Source organism: Ranitomeya imitator, chromosome 3 (genome assembly GCF_032444005.1).
Source record: "Ranitomeya imitator isolate aRanImi1 chromosome 3, aRanImi1.pri, whole genome shotgun sequence".
Classification (NCBI taxonomy): domain Eukaryota; kingdom Metazoa; phylum Chordata; class Amphibia; order Anura; family Dendrobatidae; genus Ranitomeya; species Ranitomeya imitator.
In genome coordinates, this window is record NC_091284.1 from 99445032 (window position 1) to 99469992 (window position 24961).

Consider the following 24961-nt stretch of genomic DNA (forward strand, 5'->3'; position numbering starts at 1 on the left):
TGTCTCCGAAGACCATGCAAAGATCAAGCATGTCGAAATGAAACCTGCCCGGAGCCTTTTTTTTATATCTCTTCTGTCAGTTTAAGCTTCTAATTCCCCAATAAACTAATCCTTATGCTGCAAATAAACAATTGATATAAGCAAAACAAAAATCCATAATTAAAAAAATCCGGTATATTTCCCAACACTCACACATAGGGTAAAGCCTGCAGGTAAACCAATGGCAATAAGTGTAGGAGATATCACTTAGGTAAATTATGACCAATTCAGCCCCTCCTATACATACTGGTGTGACCCCACTAGTGACCATTGGGTGTATGTCAGTGCCGCTCCTGTGATAACACACCTTCCTGCTCCTGTCGGACACCGTGCATGGCTGCCTGTGCGGCAGCAGACTGCCACTAACCACACTACCGCCCTCTTTTTTTTTTTTTTACCTTTTTGGTGTAACTGGTTTGTGTGTTGCTCTCTGGTAACTGCTGTGTGTATTTGCTATCCTCTGCCCTCATTTAACGCTGCTCAGACTGTCATTGGAGGTAATGACCATCCTATGTCGCTGCGAGAATATTGAGACATCGGAGGGGGTCCCTCTGTACGTAACAGGGGTTGCACAGGTAATAAACTTCCAGCTTCCTAATTCTGCTCCTCGGTTTCTTGATCTTTTTTTATTATAAGCAGAAACTCCGTCAAGAGGACTCCGCACTAACCCCTAATACATACTCTTCTTCCCAGGTGTACGCTTTCAACTTTCCTTCCCACGGTCCCTTCCCCCATTGGTGTCCAGCCAGCAGTCACCTTTGAACGTAATGTGAAGCTCTAGTAAACCAAAGAGTTTATTAAAAGCGAAAAGGTGCCAATAACCAGACCGTATCTGATTTTATTCTGAATCATCACAGATTTATCAATCACAGGTCCTAAGGTGCCCATACACATAAGAAGTCAAGTGCTCATTTGGCTGACGGGTATCCCACACACACTCCCCTCACCCCGATACATACGAATGCTGGGATTGGTCTTTTTAAATCTTAACTTCCTGATCATGTTTTCCTCCAGTCTGGTAATCCGCTGATCACCCCAAGTCTGGAGCGCTGCATCGCTGACTCCCATCAGTAACTGCTGGAAAACCTCCATAAAGAGAATGGTCTTCAGAAAATGATCTATTGTTTGAATTGGTTTATTATGTTATGCATTTTTTGGTTGTTTTTTTTTTTTAGAATGTTTATCTCCGAAATCTTCAATTTTCCCACTGGCTTCTAGGTCTCATACTAGATTCATACTTCCCATTTTGTACAGATGACTTTTCAGCAGTGTCATTATCATCACAGATAGGATCACAATGATTGATAGATAATAATATCTCTATGTACAGTAAATGACACAGGATTCACCATTCAGAATAGCTGCTGTCACAGCTCCCCACCTTCCCCTTCCTTCACCATGACCTCTGCCCAGATCAGAGCATGACCAGGAAGTTCTTCTATAGAGAGTCAGTGGGTGGAATTTATTAAGACCTGGTGTTCTTTATACCGATCTTAATGAAGAGTAAGTTTCACCTCCTGGCATAAGCCTTTTAGTATGTTAGATGCATCTATTGCTGTGTGTGCGCCAGAAAATCAAAGCCAGGAAAAAAAAAAACACACAATATGTAGTGAATTGGACTTGCATATTTTTTTTTTTTTTTCTCTAGAAAATGGATCTAGGGACGATGATAAATTCCCCAGATTGAGTCACTAGGTCCATGTGGCCTCCCGCAGAGAACAGGAAGTATGAGTTTAGTATTCGGCTAAGTGGTCACTGTGAAAATGCAAGATACAATATATTTTACTTATACTTTTGGATTATTTGTATGTCTAGCTTTATACTGTACATTTTTATTTATTTTTTTCTGAGGACTCTTTCCCTTTTATATTCACTATACACATGTAACTTTGTCCCTGACTTGACCAGACTTTTATCAATCTCGCCAGATCATGTTGCCCACGTACAGGAAACATTAATTTCCGGTTATTGTGAATTCCACTTGGTTTTCATACTTGTGTCCTATTAGCTTATACTTTTGTGTTAACCAGTTATGGAAAATCCCGAATATTCTCAACCACTTTTCTTTCTTATCTGGGTCAGTCACACATACTTGGGACTTTCAACTAAACCGATTCACATCGTCTCTGGTCCACTTACTTCACCGGAGGCATCAAATGGGTTGACGGCAATTAATATACAGTATATGGCTAATCATTGTCTAGGCCCACAAAGCTCCTCTTACCTCTCCAATGTTTCCAATTACTTAGTTTGGTGCTGGTGTATTTAATTTTACAAAAGGACCGGTTTTGTGTCCGTTCTGAGCTGAGCATTGCGCACGCTGTGACTATGGACTAGAAGGGGGAAGGAGATGTGAAGGAAGTGTAAAGTTGATGTTGGCAAACTGGAAAATGTGCAAATGTTTTACCTTTTTTGGCAGGATTTCCCTAGAGATAATGACGTTGCAGCCCAAGTGTGAGGACGTAGAGACGGCCGAGGGCGTAGCTTTAACTGTCACTGGTGTGGCCCAGGTACTGTAACTCGCAGCACGACATTTTGGAAAATGCATGTCTCCAGGAGTGGATGCCTACTGATGCCATGACAAGTTGGCGGGTCAGGTCTGTGTTTACAGACTCTCCGAGAATATTCGTAGCATATACCGAGCTAAAAAGCATAATTGGAATACTGTTATTATCTAGACCAAGTATGTTGCCATCTCCTGTCTAACTATTCAGTGTATCAGGCTCTCCATGGCACATCATGTGGTCAAAAGGAAGAGGAACGTCCTCTTGGCCAAAACAAAGCATTAACTGATCGTCCACGGGAATGTTTTCTAGCTGCATTACATTGTATTTTTCTAGCTAAAATTGTTTTTAAACTTTCTGGGTTTGTGAACTTCTAGTCTCCTGGTAAAATCAAGAATTGGAGCAGATTGCAAGAGGAGGAAATGAGGATCAGGCGTGTTGGAATTCGGCATGCCTAGTGCCTCGCTCCCACTTGTCGTTTATTTGGTTTGAACAAGAAGCACAACGTCAGTTGTCGTATACCTTCGATATCCAAGAAATGTTATCATTGATGACACATTCCTAACACTCGCCACCATTGTATGGTCATCAGCGTCAGTCCATCTAAGCTACCGACTACTAGGGAATGGGCTGAGTGAGGCTCCCAATTAAAGGGAGGTCAAACTGGTTGGAAATCCTCGGATCAATCACATCATATACATTCCCTATAAAGAGAGAAGTAATGGGACACGTGCTCATTTTCTGGAGGTTTTATGACCTCCCAATTCATAGCCTTTAATGTGGAGATGTTGCCCCCTTTTCAGCTTTAAACAGCCTGCACTCCTCTGGGAAAGGTTTACACAACCATAAGGAGTGAGTGTATGGGGGTTTTTGCTCATTTATCCAGAGGATCATTTGTGAGGTCAGACACTGGCCTGCTCAGTCTCCATTCCAGTTCATCCCAAATATATTAGATGAGGTTGTAATGGAGACTCTGTGGCCGGTCAAGTTTTTCCACACCATGCTACCCCCACCATACCCTCCTGGCCCTTGCTTTATGCTCTGGGAGACAGTCATGTTAGAATAGAAAACTGCTCTCATCAAGTTGAAAGCATACAATTGTCGAAATATCTTTGGTATGCTGAACGGTGGTTTGGGTTACTTTATTTTTTTTTTCCAATACACTATGTACCTTAGTGCTTGGTGACTGATTTCTAGCTTTGTTGTCAGTCACTTTGTTGCTAAGTTGCTGTGGCCATGTGACTGCAAGCATGTGATTTGCATACTTCCAGCCACAATCCAACTAGACTTCTCCAGCCACATTCAATACACTAGCATTGACCAAGGCCGTGCCCATCTAGTCTGCATGTGACTGCACATAAGCAAATCTTATACTTGCGATCACACACCCGGCACCAGAGAATCCTCACAGCGCACAGACTTGTAGTCTAAGGCCGGACAACTCCTTTAAATACCATTCCCATAGTCTGACCATGCTAAAAGGACATGTCAAGACAAATTACCGTATATACTCAAAAAATATTTAGAATTTAGTCCTCAGTGGTTGATACCTTTTAATGGCTAACTGAAAAGATGGTAACAAATTGCAAGCTTTCGAGACTACACAGGTCTCTTCATCAGGCAAAGACTAAGGGCTCATCTCCACTTGTGTGAGGAAAAAATGGTCCGATTTACGGACCGAAAAAACTGATGTAACGTCTGCGAGTGCCATGCGCGTGTCATGCGAGTGTCATGCGATTTTTTTTTTTTTTTTTTTTTTTTTTTTAATTGATTTTTTTTTAATCGCAACATCCGTATGGCATCCGTATTGCTGTCCGATTTTTACGCACGGGTCTCCTTTGAAAAGCCGGTAATTCAGCGCAGAGTACAGTAAAATCACAGTGACAGGTTGGATGAGAGTAGAAATATACACATAGAATAGGTATATATACATATATATATATGTCAGGGAGACACATACATATATATATATATATATAATGCAGCGCGAGACAGCTTAAAAGCTGGTAATTCAATTACCGGCTTTTGCTTTCTCCTTCCTAAGGAGCGGGGGCTGTCTAATTATACTCACCTGCTCCTGGTGCGGTCCCTGTCTCCCCGGCGCCCCAGCTTCCTGTACTGAGCGGTCACATGGTACCGGTCATTACAGTAATGAATATGGGTGGAGCCGCATATTCATTACTGTAATGAGCGGTAACGGTGACCGCTCAGTACAGGAAGAAGCGGCGGCGTCGGGGAAGCAGGGACTGCACAGCGGCAGGAGCAGGTGAGTATAACCGGGAGGGGAACGCTGCGCGATATTCACCAGCTCCGTCTTCAGCATCTTCTGCAGTGACGCTCAGGTCAGAGGGCGCGGTGACGTGGTTAGTGCGCGCCCTCAGCCTGAACGCCAGTGCAGAAGACGCTGAAGATGGAGCCGCACCGGAACGAAGTCAGGTGAATATTGAAAGTGCCGGGGGCCTGAGCAACGGAGAGGTGAGTATGTGATATTTATTTTTATTTTTTTTATCGCAGCAACAGCAAATGGGGCAAGTGTCTGTCTGTATGGAGCATCTTATGGGGCCATAATATTTGTGCAGCATTATATGGGGCAAGTGTCTGTATGGGGCCATAACGTTTGTGCAGCACTATATGGGGCAAATATCTTCATGGAGCATCTTATGGGGCCATAATTAACGTTTGTGGAGCATTACGGTATATGGGGCAAGTGTCTGTATGGAGCATCTTATGGGGCCATAGTCGAGGTTTGTGCAGCACTATATGGGGCAAATATCTTTATGGAGCATCTTATGGGGCCATAATCCACCTTTGTGCAGCATTTTATTGGGCTAATGTGTCTATGGAGCATCTTATGGTGCCATTATCAACCTTTATGCAGGATCATATGGGGCATATTTTAATATGGAGCAGCTTATGGGGCCCATCATAAACTTTATGGAGCATTATATGAGGCTCCTGATTCAATATGGATATTCAAAAAAACTTAACCTACTGATGTCACAATTAATTTTACTTTTATTGGTATCTATTTGTATTTTTGACATTTACCGGTAGCTGCTGCATTTTCCACCCTAGGCTTATACTCGAGTCATTAAGTTTTCCCAGTTTTTTTGTGGCAAAATTAAGGGGGTCGGCTTATACTCGGGTCGGCTTATACTCGAGTATATACAGTACTAATTTTCATACTTTTCTAGAAAGAATAACAAGAACAGTACAGTGCAAGAATCTAAACAAAAAAACAAAAAAAAAACTGTCCTGTATGATTTCAAGGGGAAATCAAGTAATTACTAAAATACATCACATCTATGTAGAATAAAGCTTCAAATAACAAATCCTATTACTATACCCTTTATAGTTTAGGAATATAAGAAAGCATTGAGGGTGTGGGCACATGTGCATAGTCTACATTGGCCAGATGTTACATTGATTTTTTTTTTTTTTTCCCCTACATTTGTAAATCTCCCTTTCACTTTCTGGTACAAAAAAACAAACCTTTCAGAATGCTGAAAGCTAAAACAACAAACCATTTTCCCAAAAGACTCTCATTGGATAAAATGTAGCACAAAAACCCCTCTGATGCACTCTGCAGCACAGGAATGGTCATCAGTGCAACTTTCTGAAGTCTGACATTGTCACAGCGTTATGAGACACACTACATAGACACCAGCATGGAGAAGGTGGTATTCAGAGATGAAGGCAGGTTTTATTAATTCAACGCTCCACATTTCTTGATGTTGCCAAGAGAATGATATAGAACAAAATGTTATCTTGACCTTATGTTACTTTACCTCTTGTTTGCAAAAAAAATCTTTTCATCTATATTGAAGCTTAAGGAAAAAAAATGCTTAATTGTGGGTGGTTTGCCTTATCTCTTCACACGCCAGTGTTTCCGGGACATGTGGTCACCGTTTCATACATACTGGCGACACTTACACACGTGCACCCATTTAAACCTATGCAGCTGCACACCTGTCCATGTTACCCACTCGTGGACATGTCCGTTTTTTTTCCTGCAGCACATCCCACACACAGATCACATCTGTGTGACACGTACCGGAATGGAATGCTCCGGCGGCTGGGAAAAGTAGTACAGTTAGCGCTGTTCCCAGACGCAGGGTGCTAGCTACAACAATCATGATCCTTGGCAGGGCTCTCTGCAATCAGCGAGACCATGTCAGTTGTAGTCAGCACCCGTCGCCTGGGAATAGCGGGAAATTTTCTTTTACAATCACTCATTAAATAAATAATTAAATAAAGCAAATGGCCTGGGGTCCCCGTTATATTTTAAAACCAGCGCAGATAAAGCAGACAGCTGTGGGCTTCTGTTATCGGGCTGGGACGGTCCACGGTTAATGGCCCATCCCCAGCCAAAAAAATAAAAGCCAGCAGCTACCCCAGAATCAGGTCATCACATTAGCTGTGCCAATTTTGGCGCTTAACCCAGCTCATCCCGATTCCCTTGTGTAGTGGCAATCTGGGTAATATATGGGTTTGATGACAGCTGTGATTTGTCAGAAATCACTTCTGCCATCAAGCCTTCCCTAGGGTTAGTAGTGAAGAGGTGTAAGTCAGACACCCCCATTACTAACTATGAAATCACAGAAAAGTCCTTTAATTGTAAAAAGCACTCCTCAACAACTACTTTTACCCATTTATTACAAAAAAAGTAATCCACCGAGGTCTGCCGTAAATCCATAGTAAGTGGGTCCCACAGCGATCCCCGACTTCTACAGAGTCTGTGATGAATGGTGAAATCGGCAAGGTGACCGCTCACCATGGCTGCCGGAGCCATCAGATAGCCGCAGGTCATAGGTGGCGGTTCTCACTGTAACCTCTGTGTGATCCGCCACCTGTGAACCGCTTTATCCTTACTGCCATCGCCTCCGAGCGCTCGTCACAGACTCTGGATGTAGCAGAGTTGGGGATCATCGTGGGACCTCCTTATTATGGATTTATGGTGGACCCTGGTGGATTACTTTTTTGTAATTCATTGGTAAAAGAGGATAATTGTTGGAGAGTGCTTTTTACAAGTGAAGGACGTGTGTGTGTGTGTGTGTGTGTGTGTGTGTTATTATGGGGTTAGTAATGGTGGTGTCTGACACGTCTCCATTACTAACCCCTGGGCTTGATGTCCACAAACATTACACAGCTGACATCAACCCCAAAACCATTGCCACAGCACCAGGGCAATTGGGAAGAGCCAAAACTAAGCGACAGAATTGGGGCCGCTAATGGATGTGCTTTTTCTGGTTGGGCTGGGAAGGGGTTTAATGCTGATATTTTTTGGTTCGTGGATCCAGCAGCTTATACCTCCACCAAACCAATTCCTTGAGCAAGACCCCCTTTGGGTTGATCTTGGCTCTCGTGCACACACACTTTTTAGTATTACAGAACCCTAAATCCCCGGTGTCCCCCTATATCGTGCCACTTTGTAGCGCTATGTTTTCCCCTTGAACCTATTCTTACCCTTGTAGTATAGCATATGGTGAAACATGGTACATTTTCTGTATTGCAGTGAGAGAATTAAAAAAAACAAAAAAACCTTTATCATTTTATTTGAAATGAGGTGTACTCAAAGCATGGGAACTTATTAAGGTGCCAAATTATGGATCCTTAAAACCCGGATTGTGTGCATGAAGCCTTCTTGTGAGTTTAAATACCGTAAATATTCTCAGTGGATTGTTTGTTCAGTGATTTTTTTTTTTTTTATTTATTTTTTTTATAAAATGCTATTTTTTTCTATTAACATGTACAGTCTAATGATGTCTCTTTTCCCAGGATTGGTGTATGTAACTATATTGTCATTGTTCATGTGTCGCTGTCATTTAATGATATATGTATACTCTGGTTTTCTGCACATATTGTGTGTATGTATTAAATATATATATATATATATATTTATTAATGTGTGTGCATTATACCCTTATTTTATCTACTCACAATTTGCTACAATGTGCATTTTTTTGATATCTGAAGAGGTACTTGAAGGGGTTGTCTGGCACTTCTGCATCTAGAGGAGAGCTGCACTGTTTTCGCCATAGATTTTTCCCACAGACTGTCATTGTATAAATTATAGCAGGGAAACCGCTTCCACTGTCTGAAGGAGAGGAATAACCAATCCTTCTTTATGAAGAATGACATTCACAGCATTATGTAAAAAGACGCCAACATGGAGAATCAACCCGAGAAAATTATGATCAGCGATAAAGGCAGATTCCATAATTCCAAGCGCCACATTTCTTGATGTTGCTGAAAGACTGGTGTGTAATAAAATGTTACATTAACCTTACATGTTACACATACCTGCCAAAACACATGAAAGATGACATTGAAATGTGGAGACACAACCTCATCAGTGCCGCTCACCTCTCAGGGCGGCAAGGCGCAGTGCCAGGCAACCCTTACAAAAATTACCAAAACATTTATTTTATTTTTTTTAAACAAATTATTGATATTACCAGTGTGCACATAACAGCTACGTCCTTTAAAGGGAACCTGTCAGCATGAAAATGGCATCCAAACTTTAGCGCCCATGTTATAGAGCCGGGGGAGCTGAGCAGATTGATATATAGTTGTGAGAAAAGATTCAGAAAGAACCTGTGACGTAATCCGACTGGGATTTTCTATCCAGTGGGCAGGCCTATCAGTGACTGACAGCTTTCCATTGCATAGATGGCTGTCAGTCACTGGTAGGCCCGGCCCGCCCACTGGATCGAAAATCCCAGTAAGAGCAGAGGTGTAAATGATTAGAACACAGGTTATACTGAATCTTTTCTCTCAAAACTGTATATCAGGCTTGCTCCGCTCCCCCGGCTCTAGAACATGGAGCGTGAAGATTGGATGCATTCTCATGGTGACAGGTTCTCTTTAAATGATTATCGCTAGTACAGAGCTGGCATACATTCAAGAGAAGAACATCTGAAGAATAAAAGCATGCATAATATACATTTTATTACAGTAGCGACATAATTGTCCTGCAAGCCATCCTCCAGGACATTCCCAAATGTTGCTTTGACTGGTGGTGTTGTAGAGAAGAAGCTAAACAAGACAAGTGCTGCTCTTACATACCTTGTCCAAATTAAAGGGCTAAACCCAAAATCGAAAGCTATCGACAATTAAAAGGCTAGGGAATAACTTGTGATCAATGTGGGGTGTGGTGTTTTCCGGCTCCCACTCATCTGAAAATGGAGCTTTGAAAATTCCCCAGTGGAATGGAGCATTGCCAACGCTTTGCCACCACCATAGATTGTTTATGCCACTGGCTGAGATGGCGTAGGACCATGCTTAGATTTCTCCCGCAGTCCCATAGACCATGAATGGAGCAATGCTTGCGTGCACGGCCACCACTTTAGTCCATTGGGCCATTTCAGAACCCTTCTCTTCGTCTCAGTGGGGGTCTGACCTCAGGGACACCACATTGGTCAGAAGTAGTTATTGCCTATCGTGTGGAATGATAATGTCTCCAAAAATTAAAATGGAGGTGCGTCATGTATGCAGAAGCTCACTGTGTTGTCCTGTATAAGAAGCAATTCTGTAATATAGCCTAATTGCCCAAACATCGCTGCCATGCAACCAGTACAGGGAAACAGCCCAAACCTTCAGGCAGCGATGGCCGTCTATAAACGTTCAGATGTGGCCACCAGATCCTGCAGATGGGCAACCTATGTGCAGAATATATGGCAACTTGACATTTTTCTGCAATGTGGAGTTGTGTTCAAGTGTTACGTATTTTCTAAAATGGGTTACATTTTCTTTTTTAGGCTTTTACAAAATGGAAACCTTCAATATTTTGATTGCTGCAGATAAGATCGATTGTATATACATATTTTGTTTCTATGGGTATATCGCCCCTCGGAAAGCATACGCTGAGCACATCTTGATGTTTTCTTGTACATGTGTTTTATTTCATTTTGTGTTTAGTAGTTTGTCTAATCTTATGCCGTTTTAATTATATGTATTTTTATGTAATATATATACATTTTATTTTATTTATTTTTTTTTAGGTGAAAATCATGACTGAGCGTGAACTTCTAGCTGTGGCTAGTGAGCAGTTTCTTGGAAAAAATGTCCATGAGATTAAAAATGTTGTCCTGCAAACCTTAGAGGGCCACTTGCGATCAATTCTCGGTAAATAAATGCTTTTTTTTTTTCTCGTCTTTCATAGATTATTGTGATCACCTAACATTAAAAGGGTGTTCCCAAATCATCCATTGTGGATAAATGAGTGAAAGGTGCGCATCCCACTAATAGGAACTACAGCCACTATAAAGGGAATCTTTTAACCCTTTTTTCTATTTAATCTGAGAGCAGCATGAAGTAGGAGCAGATAACCTGATTCCAGCAAAGTCAGTTGCTCAGCAGCTTGCTGCAGTTTCAGTACAATCAGTGTTTTATAAGCAGGAGATTATCATTAGAGGACTAGGTGTCTCGTGCCAGTCAGTCCAGCTTTATTTGTGCAGCCCCTCCCCCACTACTGATTGGCAGGTTTCTGTGCACATTATTAGCAAGCTGCCAATCAGACATGCGGGTGGAGTTATACAGAGATCATCATTCTGACCACTGCTACATTTTACAGCAACAAAAAAATGTCTAAAAACTGCACCAAGCATCCCAGTAAGTGACATCACTCTCTGCCCCTACATCTGCTCTCAGATTACATAGCAAAAACCTGCTGCCAGATTCCTTTTAGGAACTGGGTTCCCCTACCCCACGTCTCGCCTCACTCAGGTGAATTTGTTGGCCATCACATCCAGATGGAGAATGAGTTCACAGGTGGCCACTTAATCTACATTATGGGAGTCCCAAACGGTTTGCCCACACCTACAATTACAGTACAACATGTTTATGCTCTACCCTGTGTAACAGGTGCCATAAATGTGAGTTGGGAATATCTCTTTAAGGAAATGGTAGACTATTTTATATATAATTTCTTTTTAATGATTGTTAAACCGTCTGATGTAAAGTGGATACTTGTCATAAAGTGTTATTGACCCCTATAACCTGCGAAGGGCGTCATTATATGACCAGTCGCTTGAGACGCCACAATAGCTGCAGCTTTGGAATCGGTTGCCCCTCTCATACATACCAAAGCTCGCAAAATCAACAGACAGCCCTGGCACACCAGCCTGACCAAAGAACTGAGGCGGGCTTCCAGGTCTGCTGAGCCGAGATGGAAAAGATCCCACTCCAACGAGCACTTCATCGCATTCAAACAGTCCCTCACTATGTTCAAGGCCACACTCGCCACAGCTAAACAAACCTACTTCTCATCTCTCATATCCTCCCTGTCTCACAACCCTAAACAGTTTTTCAACACCTTTAAATTCTTTCCTCCGTCCCCCAGCACCTCCTCCCTCCCCACTCCTCACAGCTGAAGACTTTGCCTCATTTTTCAAGCAGAAGATTGATAACATCAGAGACAGTTTTGGCCGACTACCCCCAGAGCCCTTCCTCCCAACTACCCAGCCCTCCACCTCCAAAACCAACTTCTCCACTATTACAGAAGATCGACTCTCCACTCTACTCTCAAGATCGCATCTCACCACCTGTGCACTTGACCCGATCCCATCCCACTTCCTCCCAAACCTCACCACAGTCTTCATCCCAATTCTAACCCATCTCTTCAACCTATCACTAACAACTGGTGTTTTCCCCTCAAGCTTTAAACGTGCCTCAAGCACACCTATCCTCAAAAAGCCCTCTCTTGACTCATCCACTGCATCTAGCTATCACCACATATCTCTTCTCCCCTATACCTCAAAACTACTGGAACAACACGTCCATCTTGAACTTTCCTCCCATCTCTCTTCCTGCTCACAATTCGACCGCTTTCAAAATGGTTTCCGGTCACACCACTCCACTGAAACTGCTCCAACTAAGGTCACCAATGACCTATTAACGGCCAAGAGCAAGCGACACTACTCTATCCTCCTCCTCCTGGACCTCTCCTCTGCCTTTGACACAGTGGACCATTCCCTATTATTACAGACCCGCTCATCACTTGGCATCACAGACTTGGCCCTATCCTGGATCTCGTCATACTTAACAGACCAGACATTCAGCGTCTCCCACTCACACACCACCTCCTCACCTCGTCCCCTATCTGTCGGAGTCCCGCAATGTTCAGCCCTAGGGCCCCTGCTCTTCTTTATTTACACCTTTTGGCCTCGGACAGCTCGTAGAATCTCACGGCTTTCAGTATCATCTCTATGCTGATGACACACAGATCTCTATCTCTGGACCAGATATCACAACCCTACTAACCAGAATCCCTCAATGTCTATCCGCTATTTCATCCTTCTCCGCTTGTTTTCTAATTAAATTTAACATTAAAGTAAACTGCTGCCCACTCTCCCCAGTCCCACAGTGTCAAGGGTAATCCTTGACACTGATCTCTTTCAAACCACATATCGAAGCCCTTTCCACCCCCTGCCGACTTCAACTCAAAAACATCTCCCGGATCCGTACATTCCTCAGCATAGAATCTGCAAGAACTATAGTGCATGCCCTCATCTCCCACCTTGACTACTGCAACCTCCTGCTCAGTGGCCTCCCCTCGAACACTCTCTCACCCCTCAAATCTATTCTAAACTCTGCTGCCCAACTAATCCACCTGTCCCCCCGCTATTCCCTGGCCTTTCCCCTCTGCCAATCCTTTCACTGGCTCCCGATTGCACAGAGACTCCAGTACAAAACCCTAACCATGACATACAAAGCCATCCACAACCTGTGTGCTCCTTATATCTGTGACCTCGTTTCCCGGGACCGGTACTTACCTGCACGCAACCCACGATCCTCACAAGATCTCCTTCTTGACTTCCCTCTTATCTCCTATTCTCATTCAAGATTTCTCTCACGCATCACCCCTACTCTGGAACTCTCTACCACAACATATTAGACTCTCGCCTACCATCGAAACCTTCAAAAAGAACCTGAAGACCTACCTCTTCCGACAAGCCTACATCCTGCAGTAATCACCGATCGACCAAACCGCTGCACGACCAGCTCTATCCTCCCCTACTGTATCCTTACCCATCCCTTGTAGATTGTGAGCCCTTGCGGTCAGGTCCTCTCTCCTCCTGTACCAGTTCTGTTCCTTACGGCATCTCTCATACATGTTACAATCCATCTATAATGGACGTCTTTTCTTCCAGGTACACTAACGGTGGAGCAGATTTATCAGGACCGGGATCAATTTGCAAAGCTGGTTCGAGAAGTCGCAGCCCCTGATGTCGGCCGCATGGGTATTGAAATCCTAAGCTTTACCATCAAGGTGAGAGTATAAGAAAACTGTTTTGTAAATACAACTTAATGATTTTCCTAATTAGTCACCCTCTAGGCACTTTTGGTTTATTTCCCTTTTAATTGCCCATGAAAATCATAAGTGCATTCACCTTATTTGCTTATGATTCAGCATTGCCATAAAAGACACTGAAGAAGGCGCGTCGGCTACAGAGATTCTGACCTTTGTCATCTTTGCATTGAATGTTGTTTGTCTTGTTTTTCACTTGCATTATATCTCGTAGCCCATGTAATTCCCGTAATTCATGCTTTGTCCTACAGGATGTGTATGACAAGGTTGAGTATTTAAGCTCCCTGGGTAAGACTCAGACAGCTGCTGTTCAGAGGGATGCAGACATTGGCGTTGCAGAAGCGGAGCGCGATGCAGGCATTAGGGTATGTAATCCACCAGAGGATTTGAAGTGCTTAGAATACTATATGTAGCTTTTACATCCTGCGGTATAATTTAATTTGTTGTTTTCATTTCCTTTGTCAGGAAGCCATATGCAAGAAAGAGATGCTTGATGTCAAATATCTATCTGATACGAAAATGGCAGATTCCAAACGGGCTTTTGAATTACAGAAGGCAGCCTTCAGCCAGGAAGTCAACACCAAGGTAAGACTAGGAGCGTGAGCTGGTATATTCTGCTGAGAATGAGCAAAGCGAAGTGCAATGTGTCCTATGGAGGAGTAAACCGTTCTGGGCATGGGGCAGGATGAGACAGAAGACACTTGGTGTTCTTACATATTGAAGACGATGGCAGGGAGCTTGCTTTAGCGCTAAAAAGTCAGAGGCCCCATTTATACTCGGCAGTGTCATATGTGTAAAAATAATTTATATAAGAATGTAGAGAGTGACACACCAGCCCTGTCATGTCAAGGTAAAGAGGCTTATTCGCTGTGCAATTCTCCTCTGGGAGATTTAATATGAAAATTGCCTCTTCAGAGAGAAAGAGGACTTGAATGCTATAGCACCACCTGTTGGAAGTAGCAAAACGTTACCCCTTAAACCAGTCCAGTGTCTCTCATCTAGCCAAATCCGTTATCATACTTTGCCCTGACAAAGGGCAATAGCCCGAAACACCGTGTCTGCAAATTGAGATTCTGATTTGGCTTTTATCCCAAGTCATATTGCAAGACTCGTTAAAGGGTTGATTGTGACTTGTAGGATCGCTACTTCCAACAGGTGGCGCTATGGCGTTGAAGTCCTTTTTCTCGGTCTCCCATGACAGCACTACGGAGAGAGGGGATCCGCCCTTCAGGGACAGGAAACCTACAGATAAAAGGGCGGTACCTCTCCCTCGCATCAGTTGGTTTCCTGTCCCTGAACAGGGAACCTCTTTCCGGTGGTACCTGTTATGAAGACCGATGGACCGGGACCGGGCGGTCGAGTTCCGGCAGCGAGGAGGCTCCTGCCGCGGCTTGTCCGGCTCCCGAAGCCGCCACCGCTGGAACCGAGGGGTTCTTCAGGGTGAGCGGAGGGAGAACGCCGCCGATTCTGATGAGAGGAAGGGGCGCTGGATCACCCGGAGCTCCTGTGCCGATAAGCGCACGCTCCGGGTGTACTAAGATGGCCGCCGCTCCGGAAATGCGGCAGGACTTCCGGGTCATCGCCGCGCGCATGCGCGGTAGCTTCTCTTCTCCCTGGAGGACGTGACGCAGGACCGGAAGTGCGGGGAACGCCGGAGGTGGCGCCAAATACAAATAGGGAGATGGTGCACACATAGTTGTCGCACCATCTCCCTGTAAATCATGGAAGACAGCGATCCACAGGAGCTGCAGCCGAGGCAGCAGCACCATAAGAAGACAGACCCTAAGAGCGCTAGGAGTGGGTCTAGCAGCCGTTCTACACAGCGCAGCAGGTCTGCTGCGAAGACTAATTCACCTCCTAGGGAACCTTCCATTCCAGACCCAGGGCCCCCTCCAGAACCGGTACCTGCCTGCACGTCCGAATGGTGAGTTGATCTTCGTGAATGTATATATTATAATAGCGCTCCCTCTTCTCCCTTAATAGGGAAAGAAGTTGGAGAAAAGGAAAAACAAATCCTGCCCCATCTGTGACAAAGCTTTACCAGTAGCCTGGGACAAAAAGCTTTGTAAATCATGTATCCAGCGTGTGGTATGTGAGGAGACTCCTGACTTTGCATCCGACCTAAAAAATATTATTAGATCTGAGGTTCAGAATGCTGTATCTTCCTCCAAAAAAGGGAAAGATAAAGTAAAGGAAACAGTACAATCCCACTCTGTCCGATCCTCATCTGAAGACGCAGATTCGGACGATTCTGACTCCTCCCTATCCTCCGAGGAAGATTCAGGCCGACATTGTTTTCCACTCGAGGAAGTGGATGCCTTAGTGAGAGCCGTTAGGGCTACTATGGGGGTGGAGGAGCCTAAACCTGACAAAACAGCCCAAGACGTAATGTTTGGTGGCTTGGGACAAAAAAAAACGGAAAACCTTTCCCTTAAATCCCAATGTCCAATCCCTAATTAAAAAAAGAATGGGAAAAACCAGATAGGAGAAACTCTTCGGTGCCCTCGCTTAAAAGGAAGTATCCCTTCGAAGATGACGCATCCACTTCCTGGGATACGGCACCAAAGTTGGATGTAGCGGTGGCAAAAGCCTCGAAAAAATTTGCGCTCCCGTTCGAGGACATGGGTACTCTCAGAGACCCTTTAGATAAGAAAGCAGACACATTTCTTAAAGGGGCATGGGAATCGGCTGGGGGTAGCTTGAGGCCTACTGTTGCGGCTACCTGCACCTCCAGATCTCTGATGGTGTGGATTGATCAATTAGAGAGTCAAATTAGAGACGGGCTACCCAGGAATAAATTACTGGATTCTATCCCTGCAATTAGAGCAGCAGCAGCATTCCTGGCGGACTCCTTGGCAGACTCCGTACGGTTAACATCTAAGGCCGCTGCTCTCTCCAACGCAGCCAGAAGAACCTTATGGCTCAAAAGCTGGCCTGGGGATCTCCAGACAAAGCTAAAGCTATGTTCTATTCCGTGTGAAGGAAATTTTCTGTTTGGAGAGACCCTGGATGACATCCTCCAAAAAGCAGGAGACAAAAAGAAGGTGTTTCCAAATCTGGGCCCAGCCCCATTCAGGCAGTCCTTTCGGAATCGGAGATTTTTTCGCCGCAGACCCCCCAGGGAGCAGAATAAATGGGAAGAATGGGATAGAGGTTACCTCTTTGGCAACACCTCTCGCGACAAAAAACCCTCCAAATGACATTGTGCCTACGGTAGGGGGAAGACTCACATCATTCCTTCCCGCCTGGAAGAAAATATCCAACAACACCTGGATTCTAAACATCATACAGTACGGTCTAAAAATAGATTTTATTTCTTTTCCTCCCCGGAAGTACATAGAAACGAAAATAAGATCTTCAGTGGCAGAACAAGCAGCTTTAGAGAAAGAAATTATTTCCCTACTGCAAAAATCTGTGATTCAAGAAATCCCTCCTCAGGAAGTAGGAGAAGGGTTTTTCTCTCCTCTTTTTTTAGTACCAAAACCCGACGGGTCCTTTCGGACCATTATAAATCTAAAAAACCTGAACAAATACGTAAAAAATTACAAATTCAAAATGGAAACAATAAAGTCCACCATAAAAATCCTGTTTCCGAATTGCTACATGGTCGTGATAGACCTAACCGATGCATATTATCATGTGCCCATCCACAATCAGTCTCAAAAATTCCTGAGATTGGCAGTTCCCATAAAAGGACAATTAAGATTTTTTCAGTACAGAGCTCTTCCGTTTGGAATCTCTATAGCTCCTCGAATATTCACGAAGGTAATAGCGGAAATGATGGCCCACATAAGGGAACAAAATATATTAATAGTCCCTTACCTAGACTACTTTCTCATCGTAAGCAACTCGGCCCAAAGTTGCAAAGAACAGAGGGACCGGGTAATGACTATCTTGACGGACTTGGGGTGGCTCATAAACTTAAAAAAATCACCAAGTTGGAACCCTGTCAAGTACAGGAGTTCCTAGGTCTGACATTAGACTCCCGGGTCCAAGAATGCCGACTTCCAAACCCCAAAAAAGACAACATATTAGCCATGATAGCGCGAACCTTTCACCATCCTTCCATGACTCTAAGGAGAGCAATGTCGCTACTAGGCTCTCTGTCCTCATGCCTACCAGCGATACCCTTCGCACAGTTCCACACAAGAGAACTTCAGTGGCACGTACTCGAATGGCAGTCAATACTAAAAGACAAATTGGAAAGTCGAATCACCCTGAATTCCTCAGTTATTCATTCCCTTCGTTGGTGGGCAGAAAGCCAAAACTTATCAAAGGGAGTTCCTTGGGTGACACAAATATCCCGGGTGATAACAACCGATGCGAGTCCCACAGGGTGGGGGGCTCACATGGGGGACAGAGTGGCTCAGGGAACCTGGTCAGTTCAGGAAATATCAGCATCCTCAAATCAAAAAGAACTTTGGGCAGTGCTTCAGGCTCTTCTTTCTTTTCTGACCTATATTCAGGGACATCATGTCCGAATCTTTTCGGACAACAAAGTGACTGTAGCGTATATAAACCACCAGGGAGGAACAAGGTCTCAGGCACTCATGAGTTCTTCAGCCAAAATTTTCAACCTTGCAGAAGAAAATCTACTATCCCTCTCTGCGCTACACATTCAGGGTTCAAACAACGAGAGAGCAGATTACCTGAGTCGATCGCTGTTAAAACAAGGCGAGTGGTCCCTAAACCAATCCATCTACGATCAGATCACAAAAATGTGGGGAGCACCGACAATAGATCTATTCGCCAATTACAAAAACAAAAAGGTGAACAAATTCTGCTCACTGAACTCGGTAGGGAATCCACAGGCTCTAGATGCCTTTATGATTCCGTGGACTCAAAAATTAACTTATGCTTTTCCTCCAACTATTCTGATCCCGGCAGTCATTCGGAAAGTCAGAGAGGACAAAGCGAAAATGATCCTCATAGCCCCGTTCTGGCCAAAAAGGACGTGGTTCTCCTGGCTGAGGATGCTTTCGGTCTCGGACCCATGGGTCCTACCGAATATACCAGACCTTCTACATCAAGGGCCGATCTTCCACCCACAGGAATCGAACTTACATTTGACAGCCTGGTTTTTGAACGGGGACTATTAAAAGAAAGGGGTTTCTCAGATAACTTAGTCACCACGTTGTTAAAAAGTAGAAAACCCATCACTACTAGAATATATGGGAAAACTTGGAAAAAATTTCTGTCCGTCTCCAAAGTAAAAGTCCAAGATGGGCCCTCAATTCCTAAAATACTGGAGTTCCTACAAAAAGGTCTGGAACAGGGGTTGTCGGTTAGTACTCTTAAAGTACAAATATCAGCTCTAGGAGCACTCTATAATCATAATATTGCGGCCAACCCATGGATAATTAGATTTGTTAAGGCGGTGACAAGATCAAAGCCATTAGTCGCTCAGAAAGTGCCCTCATGGGACTTAAATTTAGTCCTCTCGGCGTTAACGGGTCCTCCATTCGAACCCATAGAGACGATTCCCATTAAAACTCTATCACTTAAAACCATTCTCTTGGTAGTGTTAACATCCGCACGCAGAATAAGTGACATTCAAGCCTTATCCTCTAATCCACCCTTCACTAAAATATTAGATGATAGAGTCACTCTTAGACCTGACCCGGCCTATTTGCCAAAAGTGGCATCAAAATTCCATAGGTCACAAGAAGTCTCCCTGCCATCCTTTTGTCCAAACCCAAAAAATGAGAAAGAGCAGAACTTCCATAATCTAGACGTCAGAAGGTGCCTAATCCAATATTTAGATTCCACCAGAGAGTATAGGAAGGAAGGCTCTCTGTTTGTCTGTTTCCAGGGTCCCAGAAAAGGATTTCGGGCATCCAAGGGTACTTTGGCGAGGTGGATAAAGGAGGCGATAGTCTTGGCATATTCATCCTCGGGGAATGAGATCCCAGATGGTATAAAAGCACATTCCACAAGAGCAGTAGCCACCTCATGGGCTGAGAGGTCAGAGGTATCAATAGAGCAAATCTGTAAAGCGGCCACCTGGTCATCACCATCGACCTTTTTTAGACACTATAGATTAAATCTAGCCTCTGTGTCTGACTTAACCTTCGGACGAAGGGTTCTCGAGGCGGTGGTCCCTCCCTAAGCTTAGTCTCTGCAATTCTCTACGTAGTGCTGTCATGGGAGACCGAGAAAGTCGTAGTTACTCACCGATAACGGTGTTTCTCGGAGCCCATGACAGCACTCGCTTATTCCCTCCCATCACGTGTGCGGTGAGCACCTTTAATTACATATAATTTATATAGTGTATATAGTATGAGTATAGGCACGAGGTTCCTCTTTTAAGAAATGTTGTAATATGATTTTTTCTCTGTTGTAAACTAACCTGGAGGTCCTCCGATGCTCTGTAAACCAACTGGATGCGAGGGAGAGGTACCGCCCTTTTATCTGTAGGTTTCCTGTCCCTGAAGGGCCGATCCCCTCTCTCCGTAGTGCTGTCATGGGCTCCGAGAAACACCGTTATCGGTGAGTAACTACGACTTTCTCTCTGAAGAGGCAATTTGCATATTATAGAAAGACGTGTAAAAACAGTCCTCCCGAAAAAGACACTTAAAATTGTCTTATTGGCATGAAGTTGTAGGGGGCGGGAGAATTGGAACTTCTGTGGTCATTCAGCAACACCTACAAAAAGTGTAAGTTTTGTGCCGCAGCCCTCCACTAGGCGTTCACGGCATTACTTTTGCCAAGAATGTTCCTTCAAAAGCTTAACCCCCTATAGAGTAACTGTGGTTTTTATTTTGTAAATCAATAATCCACATTAAAAAAAAAATCAACTCTGTAATGTATCTTGTCAGAGAAATCTGCTTTTTCTTCTCCTCCTGGATTGCTCTTTCACTTTAAATGAATGGGTAAAATCTGTATTCAGTGAAGAGAGATTTTCCCATTGCTGAGATAGGAGATGGCAGTTGGTGCTTTTAAAAATTCTATAGTGAGGGAAGAGCTAGAGGCCGTCACAGAAATTGTGCCGCAAGTTCTCCTGAAATTGTTATGTTTCTCCATAGAACTTTATGAGCACAAAGTGTCGTCTTTTTTTTTTTTTTTTTTTTCTCTGTAATGGGGAAAATCTTTACTTGATGAAGACTGTTCATGATCAAAAATAATAATTTTATATTTTATATAGCGCCAACATATTCCGCAGCGCTTTACATTATAGAGGGGACTTGTACAGACAATAGACATTACAGCATAACCATAAACGCAGATCAAACCAGATCCCAAGAGGAGTGAGGGCCCTGCTCGCAAGCTTACAAACTATGAGGAAAAAGGGAGGCACGAGAGGTGGATGGTAACAATTGCTTTCGTTGTTCGGACCAGCCATAGTGTAAGGCTCGGGTGTTCATGTAAAGCTGCATGAACTGGTTAACTGCCTAAATACGTAACAGAACAGACACAGAGGGCAATTAACTGTATGAAGTGTATGAGAACATGATGCGAGGAACCTGATTATGGTTTAAGTTTTTTGAGTGGGCGACACAGGGATAGTTAGGTTAATGCGTTGAGGCGGTAGGCCAGTCTGAACAAATGCATTTTTAGGGCACGCTTAAAACTGTAGGGATTGGTGATTAATCGTATTAACCTAGGTAGTGCATTCCAAAGAACTGGCGCAGCACGTGAAAAGTCTTGGAGACGGGAGTGGGAGGTTCTGATTATTGAGGATTCTAACCTCAGGTCATTATCAGAACAGAGAGTGTATGTAAGGTGGTAGACTGAGACCAGGTAGGAGATGTAGGGTGGTGCTGAGCCATGGAGCACTTTGTGGGTGAGGGTAACAAGTTTGTACTGGATTCTGGAGTGGATGGGTAACCAGTGTAATGACTGGCACAAGGTAGAGGCATCGGTGTAACGGTTGGTGAGGAATATGATCCTGGCTGCAGCATTCAGGACAGATTGGAGCGGGGAGAGTTTGGTAAGAGGGAGGCCGATTAGTAGAGAGTTACAATAGTCCAGACGAGAATGAGTAAGAGAAACAGTGATAGTTTTTGCAGAGTCGAAAGTAAGAAAAGGGCGAATTCTAGAAATGTTTTTGAGATGCAGATAAGAAGAGCGAGCCAGTGATCGGATGTGGGGGGTGAATGAAAGCTCGGAATCAAGGATGACCCCAAGGCAGTGGGCATGTTGCTGGGGAGTAATGGTGGAACCACACACGGAGATGGCAATGTCCGGCAAAGGTAGGTTAGTAGAGGGAGAGAACACGAGGAGTTCAGTTTTTGACAGGTTCAGTTTCAGATAGAGGGAGGACATGATGTTAGAGACAGCGGTAAGACAATCGCTGGTGTTTTCTAAAAAGGCAGGCGTGATATCAGGAGAAGTGTATAATTGGGTGTCATTAGCATACAGAAGGTACTGGAAACCAAATCTACTGATTGTTTTTCCAATAGGGGCAGTATACAAAGAGAAGAGGAGGGGGCCTAGGACTGATCCTTGAGGAACCCCAACAGTAAGGGGAAGGTGAGAGGAGGAGGAACCAGCAAAAGATACAGTGAAGGAGCGGTCAGAGATAAGAGGAGGCCGATGGAGCGGAGCATAGTGAGGAGGAGCTGATGATCCACAGTATCGAATGCTGCGGAGAGATCCAGGAGAATTAAAATGGAGTAGTGACCATTAGATTTAGCTGTTAGTACAGTGATGGAGGAATTAAGGGCAGCGGAGGAGGCATTGGGGGCACAGTGTTCCAAAGCTACGCAGACCCGCATGAGTGGCCCAGTCGGAGGTTAATAAACTTCACATCCGTAAGGCAGAGAGATTGCGGGCATTTCAGAACGAGGCATTCTATGCGGAGGGAGAGAAAGTGGGGCACCTGCTCTCAGTCGTAGCTTCGGCACAATGGGAATCCTCACATAATTGGAGAAGGTATTTAATGAGTCGTTGGAGAGGGGAATACTACCTACATCTATGAGAGAGGCCATTGTTGTGGTCATTCCTAAAGCTGATAAGGATCCGCTGAATCCGGAGTCCTACAGACCAATCTCACTCCTTACAGCGGATATAAAGATTTTGGCGAAGGCCTTGGCCAACAGACTAACCCATGTGATTGATAAAGTAATCCACCCAGATCAATCTGGATTTATGCCCAACAAATCTACAGCAATCAATTTAAGGAGACTATATTTAAATATGCAAATTCCAGCCGAAAATGCTGGAAAGAGAGTGGTGGTGTCTTTGGATGCCCATAAGGCCTTTGATTGTGTAGAATGGAATTACTTGTGGTCGGTTCTGTTGTGCCTTGGGTTCGGGCCTAAGTTTATATCTTGGGTGGGGTTGCTATACTCCTCTCCAATGGCAAAAATTAGAGTAAATAATAAATTATCTGATAGTTTCTCATTGCATAGGGGAACAAGGCAGGGGTGCCCATTGTCTCCGTTGCTATTTGCCCTAGCTGTGGAACCCTTGGCCGCTAAAATAAGGGAGGCACGAGAGATAAAAGGATTTGTCTATGGAATGAAGGAGGAGAAGGTGTCTCTGTATGCTGACGATATTTTGTTATTTTTGGGGGACTCAGGGGAGAATCTGGATAACGCGGTGACATTAATTGAGGAATTTGGGGAATTCTCTGGACTCAAAATAAATTGGGACAAATCGTGCATTATGCCCATTGATGAGGTAGAAAAGGGTACTGAGGAGGTGGAAATGTCTGCAAAATTGAAGGTAGTTTCGAAATTTAAATATTTGGGGATACAAATCACCCTTCCTCTGACGAGGTTTGAAGAACTTAATCTAAGCCCTCTGCTACAAAAAATACGTACCAAAATTTCAGCGTGGAACAAACTACATCTCTCTGTAATTGGAAGAGTGAACCTTTTGAAGATGATTGTGATGCCGCAGTTGTTATATGTACTGCATAATTCTCCAATTTGGATTCCGCAGAGTAGGTTCCATAAAATTAAATCGCTGTTTGGCGAACTAATATGGGGGGGAAAAAACCCAAGGTTTAAACAAGAAACTTTGCAGAGGCCAAAGGCGGAAGGGGGCTTGGCGCTCCTTAACCCTTGGGTATATTTTTTATCAGCACAATGCCAGCATATTGGAGGATGGGGGGAGGAGATGGGAAAGGGGCAATCGCCCAGTAGTTTGAGTTATTTGATGGGAAAATGGCCTCTGGGTGAGAGTTTGGAAGGGGGGCAATTTTTGAAACTGGGTTCTCGGTTTCCTACTGTTCTCCTAATTCATAAGGTATGGGAAAAAGTTAAACAGATTAGGGGTGTCACAGGCCTTACCAAATACTCACCTATATGGGATAATATAAACTTACAAGAATTTAAGCAAATGGAAGGATATGGGCCATGGAGAGAGGCAGGAATTAGAAAGATGGGTCAGCTAATGGGTCAAGGGAGACTTAAGTCATTTGTGGAGTTACAAACAGAATTCCAGTTATCACATTTAAATTTATATAATTATAAAAGAATTCAGCATGCGTATCGGTCGCAATGTCGGAGAAAACTTATTGAGATCCAGATTGATATCACGCTGGCTTCCATTTTGGAGAACAGCGGGACAAGGGGGGCAATTTCAGAAGTGTATAGAGATTTATTATTCACCTTTCTAGCCAAACATCCCATCAAGTCTAGAGTGAAATGGGAAGCTGAATTGGGGGAGATAAATGATGATAGATGGGAATCTATTTTAGAATATGTGACTAAGATCTCTATGAGCGAACCTGGGAGGATGTCTCAATTATATGTGATTCATAGAGCTTACAGAACTCCCGATAGACTGTTCAAGATGGGTTTGAGGTCTGATTCCGAGTGTCCACGATGTTCGCAGGAACAGGCAGACATGTTACACATGCTGTGGCACTGCCCTAGATTGTCTGCCTTCTGGACAGTTGTATTGAATCGGATTGAATTGGTATATAGGTGTGTCATGCCCAGAGACCCTTTGGTCTGTATATTAGGCTATGTGGAAGAAATAGCAGCGGTATCTATGGTTAAACTGGCGATTGCTAGACTGTTATTCATAGCAAGGAAATTGATAGCTCGGTTCTGGATCAGGGAGGAGCCTCCGACTAGACGAGACTTTCTTACGCAGGCGGACCATATAATTTTATTGGAAAAAAGTATCTATACTAAGAGAAATAAACTAGATG

At 44.0% G+C, this 24961-nt stretch overlaps 1 protein-coding gene across 2 annotated transcripts in view; it reads left to right on the top strand.

Moving 5' to 3' along the window:
- The window catches only part of FLOT2 (flotillin 2), a 95205-nt gene that overhangs the window by 59987 nt on the left and 10257 nt on the right, over window positions 1-24961 (top strand). The window contains exons 3-7 of one of the 2 annotated variants that reach the window (XM_069761209.1): window positions 2459-2549; window positions 10547-10670; window positions 13697-13815; window positions 14106-14219; window positions 14320-14439. In XM_069761209.1, the coding sequence (XP_069617310.1) occupies window positions 2459-2549; window positions 10547-10670; window positions 13697-13815; window positions 14106-14219; window positions 14320-14439 (568 nt within the window). Of the gene's footprint in view, window positions 1-523; window positions 615-2458; window positions 2550-10546; window positions 10671-13696; window positions 13816-14105; window positions 14220-14319; window positions 14440-24961 lie in introns of both variants that reach the window. The other variant, XM_069761210.1, reaches the window with a different exon arrangement.